This window comes from Tachysurus fulvidraco, chromosome 20 (assembly GCF_022655615.1).
Source record: "Tachysurus fulvidraco isolate hzauxx_2018 chromosome 20, HZAU_PFXX_2.0, whole genome shotgun sequence".
Taxonomy (NCBI): domain Eukaryota; kingdom Metazoa; phylum Chordata; class Actinopteri; order Siluriformes; family Bagridae; genus Tachysurus; species Tachysurus fulvidraco.
Genome location: NC_062537.1, coordinates 14,160,896 through 14,171,644, shown reverse-complemented (window position 1 = coordinate 14,171,644; position 10,749 = coordinate 14,160,896). Strand labels below are relative to the sequence as shown.

Below are 10,749 nucleotides of genomic sequence, written 5' to 3'. Positions count from 1 at the left end.
ACCTGACCATCACAACCATATTGTGAGCATGTTGTGGGCAAGAACATTAGTGATTTCAGTCAAGGAGGTCTGAGGTGCAGACTGCATTCCAGTTCCTCCCAAAGATGTTCAGTGGGGTTGAGGTCAGCGCCGTGCAGGACAATCAAGTTCTTCCATATAAACCTTGGTCAACTTAATAAACCTCTATTTGTGCACAGGGGTGTTGGATCAGTCATGTTGGATCAGGTTTGAGTTCCACTGAAGGGAAACTGTATTACAACGGCATAAATATATATTCACATTATTTTTTTTTTTTTTTAGGATTGTTTTCCTAGTGTTACGTAATTGGAAAAAAGACAAACACGGCAAACGCACACGATGTCCATAGAAGAGTGAATTTATATGATTTTGTTAAGTTAGACAAATGAAGTGCACATAAAATTGGAAAATGTTAACAGTTATGCATACAACAACACACTTATAAAAAACATAGGCAGGCACTTTTAAATGCACTGGATGCAATATAACTGTTTATCAAACATGGCCATTTCAATTTCTAAGCTACTTCTGTATTCACCAAACACTGATACAGATTTTAGCCTACAGACACTTTGACGCTTGAAGAGGAGTTACTGTCAATAAAAAGGGAATCCATTTTATAGCACCATAATGACCAATAATTCATGATTTGACAAACAAAAAAAGAGAAAGAAAAATATGGCTTTTATACTCCATAATAGACTTGAGTTTGAAAGATTTACCAGTAGGAGTAACTGTTCTTACAAACAACAAAACACTGACAAACGTGTATTAACATAAATTTAATAGAAGATAGCATTTGTAACATTTTCATAGCTTTATTATTCTTTTCTTAAAAAAATGATATGTTTTCTCTCTGAATTGTTTCAACGCAAAGTTAATCATTGCACTGCTGGTCCAATTGGCACAAATATGCACTGAGCTGTTCCTGATTTCGATTACCAGGAGAAGGCTAAACGACAGTCTTCATCACCGAACCGCATCATCTTTGGAAAATGACTAAATGTCACAAATACACCCCCCACTCTATATGCCTCAAAAAAGCTGTCAAAATATCTCTTACCCCGCGCTTTGGTCATCTGACGGACCCCAATATATATATCCACATAAATGAGCAGTGACCGAGAAGCCATTCACCAGCTCACATCTAATCATTCAGCTCTTAGAAAATACTACTGTTCAACACAGGCAAAGGCCTGTGAAATGAGTACTGATCAGTAAAAACAAGTGTAGCTCAGATAAAGACCCATGCATTTGAGGTACAGCAAACTAAATCTAAATAATCTACTACTACACTAATCATATTGCTATATTAAAAGCGCAGTTACTTGCATACAATGTGCAAAAAATCAAAACAAATCGGAAAAAAAAAAGAAAAAAAAAAAAGAAAAGAAAAAAAAGAAGACAAAAAGAAACTGGTGGCATGGTGATGCTCAGAAAAAGAGACAAAGAAATAAACAACTTAAAATAGATATCCTGATACATTTGTTCACCTTTAACCCACTGCATCGCTTTAATTATTTAGTCTGGATTTTGATCCAGCAAGCCTGCGATCGTTGCTAAACACTTGGATAGAAGAAGCGCTCAGGCCTGCGCAGCCCTGAAAGTATGTGAAGAGCTTTTCACTGCTCATTGCCGTCCTCCCTCAGCTCTGAGGGCAGGAACTTATACTGCTGCTGTCGGATCTGGGCTAGCTTCCTCCTGGCTTCATCCAGCTCCCTCTCCTTCCTTAACATCTCCTCCTGAGCAGCAATGATCTGTAAACACACACACACAGTTTGTAAATCCATGACAAATGAAAGTGAGCTGAAAGAAAAGTGGTCATAAACAGGTCATAGCCACAGGTGTAAGTAATGGAGCTTAATAAATATCAGTTGTCTGCAGCCACTCATTTATATTATTCCTTTAGAACACTATACAAAATGTGTTAATTGTCTTACCTGAGCGATGCCGCCCACCATCTTGCTTTTCACCATTACAGCCTGGTCGTCCTGGGCATCGAACGCAGCCTTTTGAGCCGCCTTCACTAGATTATCTGAAGCCTTTTTAACAGCATTTCCAGCAGCCTGGAGAAGCAGAAAGATCGTTTTAAAACTTTGCGTGTTAATAATTACTTAACAGTAGTACAGAGCTCTCTACATGTTCAATCTGTTTGACACAGCATCAAGTTCTGCTATGTCAATGTTTCTTATACATTATTCTCTCCTCCACTTGGCTTACGTTAAAAAGCACTGATGAAAACATCACTGGTTAGTTACAAGCTGTTACTACGCATCCTTTGTTAATTACATACAGGTCTACATCAAAAGCTTATGTAGAAGTCATAGGCCTATATCCCCAAGCTTACCAAAGTTAATATACTTTAGCCAGAGTTGAGACAACTCAGAATCTAATTGCTCTCTTAGTACATCATACATCCTCAAACATGCATGAGAGAGAAATGCAGGCCTCCTGAAAAGTCTGTGGTAAACCATAACACTGCTCTAGAGATGTCTTTAAAAGGCAATGCAGAGTGAATAAGTCGTTTGCTGATGAATCACTCGAAACAAAACACACATCTAACTGACTCCTCCGGCAGCTCTTCCTCAAACAATTTTCCCCCTTTATTTTGCCTTTTGAGGCAGTAATGGCAAAAGATTCCCTGCTTGCTACTGGAAGAGATTCTATGTTTTTAAATTTATCCTCTTACCCAATACTGGCATTAGACTGGGCAGAAAATGAGAATACTTTGTTGCCTGGGTTACAGCATTCTCAGAGTAGACAGATATATATATATATATATATATATATATATATATATATATATATATATATATATATATATATTGTTTATATTTTAACATCAGTATACTGTTTGTTAATGGTAAGAGGCCCACTCATGAACATATAAAGAAGCTCTCGCAGTAGTAGATGGTTACCATTTTGTAGGACAAACCTGAATTTTGGTGCTAAAACAGACACCCCATGACTATGAACTGATATAAAAGGGCAAACGAAAATGCTGGAAACTGCTTAATACTGAGAAACATTCACATAAAGAGTTAACAGCTAGTACTCGTATGTTCTCTGTGCTTCCTTGTGACCACTTCACAGTTGTGTTTAGTTTTTAACAGGATTTCTTTTCTGCCACAACCACCACAAATGAATTAAGGACAAATATAGCCAGAACAAGTCCTAACAAACTTTGTGTGTCTCTATCTCAACGTTCTGTTTATTCTCTCTGATTTGTATTTACATGATCTCTGTCAAAGATGATGAAATACTAATAAACAAGATTTAAGGAGTACTCTATAACCTAATAAAAAAACCTTATGAATGTCACATATTAAACATTAATAAACATATTACACAGTACACTCTCATATTATCGTCATCATCATATTTCTATAATAAACATATTGGTGCATGCACAAGGCTAAAAGGCTAAGCAGGAGTGTACTGTAGGCATTCAAAATATCTTTAATAGTCTCAGTGAGAAATAACGTGGCTGAACAAGACGTCGATCCACATTTATGAGCAGGGTACAGCTGCTGCTTTAGATTCAGAAGGGCTAAGACTCTGCTGATTGAATGAGAGAACTTGAGATGCCACAGAAGAGCCACAATCTGAAATGGATGAAGCTATCTGCAGACTCCCAACAGGCTTGTCATTAATACAAGTGATAATTAATTGAGGAAAAGTTAACGATTGCATGAATGCTCAAGACAAAAATAGGCTAAGAATCATTGACTGCGTAAGTGCTCTAGTTGAACACTACAGAATCATGACAATGCAATATGAGTGACTCTTCATACACTCACACAGACAAAGTGTGTGGACAAAATCTAGTTAAAAAGACTAAAAAAAAAATGAAATTGAAATAATCAAATGAAAGTTAAAAAAAAAAAAGCTAATCATACAAAACTGTGAACTAATCCATGCTGATGCATCCCAGATAAAAAGAACTGACACACAGGTTGTGTATAATGGAGCTAAACATAGAATGACCTAAGCTTAATAGAACAGTTGGACATAGACAGGAATGCTATGCTAAGCCTAGAGGGTAAGACCAGGGACTATTCATGGCTCCAGAAACACCTCTAGCACTGCACATACTTTATTGTTGTGTGGATGGCTATGAGCCTTCCGTACTATTAAAATCAGTGCATCAGAAATCTAGATAAAGCGTGTGACACAAGTGGACAGGAATGACGAAAGAGCAAAATGATAGAGAACAATGTGTATAATACAAGATTTTAAAAGTGTGGGTTTTTCATGCCTGCCTGAGTTATTGCTAATCTCATGTAACTTTACCCACATCCCCGACTGACCTGCAGTCTCTTCATGGTTTGTGAGTCCTGGTCAGCCTTGACCTTGCAGGCCACAAGCAGCTGGGCAGTAGAAGCAGCCACCTGTTTGGCTGAAGAAATGAGCTTCTCCTCACTAGCATGGCCCTGTACTGCAGAGTTCGCTGCCTCGCACAGGTTGTTGGTTGCTGCAGCAACCATGCGGGCCTGGAAGAAAAAGTGAGAAGAATCTGGTTACCAATGTATTATTCAATAGAATACATAAAACACAGATCAGGTTTTGAGTGACAGTCAGACATTATATTAAGGTTAAGTGCTGATTGGTATCTTTTATTATGAAGTGACCTTTAGAAATATACAACAAGCTTGTCCAAGGTTCCGATTACGTAGACATGCTACTGTTTGTGTTAAAGGGCTTTTAAACACCACCTGTCAAATGTGAAACTGATGACCATTACTGCATCTGAGAAATATTTATCCATTCTAAACAGTACTTACAGCTGAAATGAGACCCTGAGACCATTGTCCATCATCAACTGCATTTGCTGGGATAGCACCGACCTGGACAGAAGAGGCAAACACACAGATGTCATAAGCAAATGTCTTTTTTTATTATTATTAAAACTGTAATTCTTCTTAAAATCTGCTCATTTAATTCAAACACCACCATACAATGTACTAAAAATCTCAGTATATGAGCAGGGCTCTTACCTTGCCCTGGGCCACCAGCTCTCTCTGCGCAGCAGATGCTGCCTTCACCAGTGCGCTAGTGGCTGCAGCAATGGACTTGGCTGCCTCCAGAATCTGCTCCTCAAAGTTCAGGCTCTCATCAGCCTCCTGTTCAAAAGCACAAGCAAATACTACCATCATTTCTGTCACACTGCAGGGATATTCTCTTGCATTTTTGTCAGCATGCTGGATGAAAAACGGCACAATGGCATCTGGGTTTTTCTATCTGTTGATGTTGGAAATGAAAAAAAAAAAAGATTCGTAGCATGCTGCATATGAGAATTTGAGTTGTGAGACCCTGATTTTTATATTTCACATACAGTTTTGTTTACCTTTCTTCCCAGTGCAAACTGTATGAAGCAAACAAGAACGAGTGGACATGTTGATTCCAAGAAAATTCCAGTCAGTCGTTCAAGAACAAAGCATCAACAATATCAGAGTAAAGCAAAGCCCAATTTCAACCCGCCATTCTACCAACATAGCTAATGTAGAATTATGGTATAGAATTCCAGCTGTGTTATATGGCGCACAATTAAATGTAGAAATATAGTCTGAGGCCAAAATATATATCTATAGAACAGTTAAGCTTGCAGCAGGTGGCTGGCTTGAGTGTGATAAAGCTGAAAGTGGTGAAAAAGGCCCTCTCACCTTGGGCTTGGCTCGTGGCTTCAGTTGTTCCAGTTTCTTGGCTGCGGCTTCGATGGCGGCCGCTGCGCCTAGCAGCTCGTTCTCTGCAATAACTGTGGGATCCTCGGGATCCACCCATTCGGTGCCTGTCAGATATAATCAGAAATGCCGGAGATTAGGAAAGTAATGTGAATATGGAAATTGATTAGAATTTGGCAAATATATCAGGGACCCAGTTCTAAATCTTTTGATCCTTGTGTCTGTGTTCTGAAGACCTAATTATATAGGTTTGAGTTTGGGAGATGAAGTCTAACAAGAATGAACGGATTTTAGAGAAGTAGAGAAATTAAAAGTTTATATAGATTAATATTAATATTAACATAAAGCCTGTGACTTTATGCTGGTTAGATATGGTTTTATGTTCATTATCTTTTGCTGTGACTGCTATAACTACTTGATATCCAATCGTAGCCTCCTTTCTTATGTTTAGCTCGTATATAAAGTTTAGAAATTACAGGCTGAAAGAGAATAGAGGAACCAGTAGTTATAAATCTCCCAGTCAATATCACACCACCACAAATATCTGCCCAACTACCACTTAACACTTTAACGCTGCGTCATCTGTTAAACTGTCTTAGACATGTGCATTAGCACCTTGACTGAACTGTGGGCTTGTTTCTGTGGAAAAAAAAGAGCGCTAAATGCGTGAACCAGTCAAGACCGACTCGCAGCATGGAAGGACAGCAGTGCTGAACGTCTGGCTATAAAGTGTTTCGAGTGGCGAACTCTTGCAACACATGAACATGGCATGTTTAAGGGAATGTAATGGAATTATTCCTGTCAGTGTATTAGGGGAATACAGGTTGCTTTGCTAAACCCAAGTCAGGTGACGACAAAATCCTACAGAGATGAGAAATAACAGTGTAATCCTGGGTGTGCAGGGTTATAGTACTTGGTAGATATAGACATGTTTTTCTATCAGCACCTTTCATGGCTTCAGCTGCCTGGATGAGCTCGGTGACTGAACCAGCCACCCGCTTGGAAAAGGTTGCCAGTTGCTGCTTCAGATCGTGAGTTGGCTTTTGGATAATCTAAAGAAATAAAAAGAAACAAGTGAGGAAGAACTCAAGACACAGTGTTCAGCTTTTGCGGAGAATCACAGCCGATAAAAAACAGATATAGTGGCATAATAATGTAACGGAGGAGAGTTTTAGTAATGCAGTATGTGACCTTCTCTCTTACAAAAAAAGTCCATTTGATCTCGAATTCAAACAAACATGACACAAGGAACTCAAAGTCTTCATGAACAAATCATCATGCACATGGTGACTTCACAAATGTACGACAATTTTTTTGTTTGTGTGTCTGTCTGTCTGACTGTGTGTGTGTGTGTGTGTGTGAGAGTGTGAGTGAGAGAGAGAGAAAGAGAGAGAGAGAGAATAAGAGAGAGAGAGAGAGAGAGAGAGAGAGAGAGAGAGAGAGAGAGAGAGAGAGAATGTCCTCAGAGTGTCCTTTAGATTTGTGCTGGTGAGTGTATAACAGGTGTTTGTCATTAGTTTGGCGACTATGAGGGCTGGCAAGCATGTTGCTCTCTGCGATTTCAAATACAGCACTAAGAAAAGCCTCAGCCCCAGCAACACACACACACACACACACACACACACACACACACACACACACACACACACACACACACACACACACACACACACACACACACACACACACACACACACACACGTATTTTACCTGATAGTAGTGATACCATTACAGATTCTTAACCTCATACATTAAAATATTCAGCTGTTGCAGCTCGAGAATGGTTTCTAATGTACTCATGACACTAACATCACATGTCCAGGTGTACGGTTAATGAATTTGTTATGAATACACACTGAATCCATGCAAGTCATTTTCACTGAATAATTCTACTGTATGTGTATACCCCAAATAGTATGGACTGTAACTAATGTTATTGCACTTTATCATGTTAAATAAACAGAAAAGGGGATTGTATTTTAATAATGTATTACCTGCATTTGTTTACATATATAAATCTTTGAAAAAATACAACCGTAAAGTTTTGAATATAAAAAAGGCTGAATGTAAAGTTAAAAAAAAAAAATCATGATTTTATGCTATTCATCTTTTTATAGGATTACAGAGATTGTTAAAGCAGATCGAAAACTTACAGATCTAATATTGGCTTCATTTTCTTATTCATTGTGTTTATTAGCATTCCATTATTTTTGGTTATTAAAAACTGTCCCTACATACGTACTGCATATTTCTATGTATAAGAAAGACAGGAGATTATCAAATAGCAGCACATTACTCCCTCCTCAGCCTTGCATGTTGTTCTGTAGAAAACAAACATTTGACTTTACACTGTTGTTTTAAAATAGCAATACGCTCGAAATCTTGGGCCGTGTGTGAGTGGATAAGAATATTCTCTCGGGGTCAAAGGCTGTTAATCTATTTGGATACACACACAAAGAGGGGCACACACTCGTGCAGATCAGTCAGCTTCTACTTACCGGCTATCACAGTGAACCAACACACATACATATACACCGCATTAAAACAGAGAAAAGAGATAAAAAAATATATATATATTCAGCATATTATTATGCACAAAGGCAGGATATGTAAAAATTTGCCACAATGAAATTGTAGTGCATTAAATTTACTGCAGTAACAGAGCTTAATCTACACACAATAATTAGTTCCTGGGTTTAGATTTGTAGCTTTGTAAGTGCCTTCTCAGTAAAATGGCTACCTAATCTTTACCTAACATACTGGGAAGCTTTAAAGAGACTTTCATTAAATAATAAATGAAATCTGTAAATAAATGTTAAGGGCGATATGTTTGTAGATTTTGATAAAGATTTTCACTTGCATAACAACACGTCTGTAATAGTGAGCCCGTATTCAAGTTAAACCTAGGTACACAAACTATGTAACCAGGTGAATACTGTAAAGAGAAAGCAATACAGGAATTCATTGTGCAGTTCCCTGTAACAAGAGACTAGAAGCTCAGATTTTGGCCCACTGCTGTCAGAGCGCTACACCAAAATGACGAGCGGCTCAATAGTAAATGACGCTAAGTGGCCGACACACGGCTGTAACGACACACCCAGAAGTCTTGGCACATTTGTTCGTGTGTAAAAGAGTAAGACGATCTCGGTGATTGCAGAAACTGTAAACACTGTATACTAAGTGGCACAAACTTACCACAAGCACATGCTCCAGGAGACCCAGGTAGCCAATGGCACACTCCTTTCCAAAGCGCAGGGCTCGAGTCCGCACCTCTGTGCTTACCTCTGGGTGGTAGGCTGCTTGCTACATGTACATAATATAAAAATAAGTAAATGATATAAACTTAAAAACATCAAGCTGAGAACTATGGGCTAGGCTGTAAGAATTTATGATACCTTGCATGAGTGCAGCATTTCAGCAATGGCTCTTCTGCTCAGGTTGGCAGTAGCGATGATGTCCTCCTGGCGACAGGAGTTTCCAGCAGCCACGGCTTTGGCTGTGGCCTGTGTGATGCCTTTGGTCATGCGTATAAACTCCTCGGGAGAAGCTGTCTTTGGAGGTGGTTCTGGACTGCTGAACACCTAAAAGACCACATAATAGTGGATCATCATCCAATATAACAACAGTGTTGTTATGGTGACATTCAAAGTTGGCTGAACCTCTAAAGCCAGAAAAGTTATTCGGTGTGATTGTTTTCTTTTTTTTTTTTTTAGCAAAATCATCTCAGTATCATTGTATAGCTCTGCTGAATGCTCGATTCTGACTGATCAGTAGACGTTCCTTAACTATATAACACATCAGCGCTGACAATGCTGTACTAATATTTTCTCTCTTTTATACTTTCAGCTCATTCACAGTGACATGCTTAATAGATGCTCCAGGTCTAGGCTAATAATAATAAACACATTTTAAGTACTAATGGTCCTCTTCTTTTTATATATAACAGGACACTACAATTGGTTAGCAGGAATCTGGAAAGCAAACAAATGAATACATAGCTCTTTATGCTGTCTAATGCTAGCCAAGGATTGTTGTGATATCATTAGTATTCAAATTTTTGCCAAGACAGCTATGATCTGAAGGTTATTGGTAGTCACAGACGAGTTAATTAACTTTTAAACAGTTTTAGCCTGAGCTTAAATAAGTGAGAGGATGAAGTGAAGAAGTTTCTCACAGCCAGCTCCTGTTTAATGTGCTCAATGGTAGCCTCCAGTGCCCGTGTGCCTTTAGTGGCCTCGTCCTCCACGGCCTTCACAGTCTTCAGCAGGGACGTGACGTTTGTAACCATCACCTAAAGACAACCAGTACTTCAATTTATTGTGATGCAAGTCTCCATGTAATACAAACATATTTGATACAAACAAAAGATAAAGTGTGTAAACAGAAATGCATAAAAAAAAAACAAAAAAAAACTAAGAGCGTAGCACTGATATTCTTTATTTCAATACTATAACTGGCCTGATTTGATTTTCATCCTCTCTTTAGGTATGATGTCATACTCCCTGGTCAGGTCACTAACCACACAAGAGATTTCTCACTAGCACGTACTACAGGGTGCTAGGAGGGGACATTTGTGTGTGTGTGTGTGTGTGTGTGTGTGTGCATGTTAACAATTGTTAATCAGTGAGGAAATATTAACAATATTAAATATTAACATCATAAGGAATAGATGTTCCTTTTTAGCAGCTGTCACATAGAATACTATGGGCTTTCCTTCATGAGTCTTGTTCTGCTTCTCTGTTTCTTATTTCTCTGTTTTCCTTCTCACTGTCATGTCCTGCTTGCTCTGCAGCAATATATGTCTAGCCGCAGATTTACATAAAGCTGCTTAGTGACGGTGTTTGTTGTCGAATGTGCTATACAAATAAATATGCGATTGTGCTGATATTGTGTTTTAACCTTAGCAGAGCTCTTCAGCTGTAGCATAGCCGGGTCATCATGAGGCTTGCCGGCTGCTCCCTTGGTGGTTCTGATGAGGTCACCTAGAGCTTTAGCCACATCTTTGACCGCGTTGATCAGGACCACCTACAGCACAGAGCACAGCTTTATT

The 10,749-nt window shown here is 38.7% G+C and overlaps 1 protein-coding gene across 2 annotated transcripts in view; it reads right to left on the bottom strand.

The window, feature by feature from the left end:
- Window positions 1–360: 360 nt before the first annotated feature.
- The window catches only part of tln1 (talin 1), a 62,973-nt gene continuing 52,584 nt past the window's right edge, over window positions 361–10,749 (bottom strand). For both annotated transcript variants that reach the window (XM_047804891.1, XM_027141190.2), the window contains 11 exons: window positions 10,599–10,724; window positions 9,874–9,990; window positions 9,095–9,280; window positions 8,895–9,002; window positions 6,646–6,751; window positions 5,682–5,806; window positions 5,016–5,141; window positions 4,803–4,865; window positions 4,329–4,511; window positions 1,959–2,084; window positions 361–1,775 (listed from right to left, as the gene is read on the bottom strand). In XM_047804891.1, coding sequence (XP_047660847.1) covers window positions 1,641–1,775; window positions 1,959–2,084; window positions 4,329–4,511; window positions 4,803–4,865; window positions 5,016–5,141; window positions 5,682–5,806; window positions 6,646–6,751; window positions 8,895–9,002; window positions 9,095–9,280; window positions 9,874–9,990; window positions 10,599–10,724 — 1,401 coding nt within the window. In that variant the 3' untranslated portion in view covers window positions 361–1,640. The remainder of the gene's footprint in view (window positions 1,776–1,958; window positions 2,085–4,328; window positions 4,512–4,802; window positions 4,866–5,015; window positions 5,142–5,681; window positions 5,807–6,645; window positions 6,752–8,894; window positions 9,003–9,094; window positions 9,281–9,873; window positions 9,991–10,598; window positions 10,725–10,749) is intronic.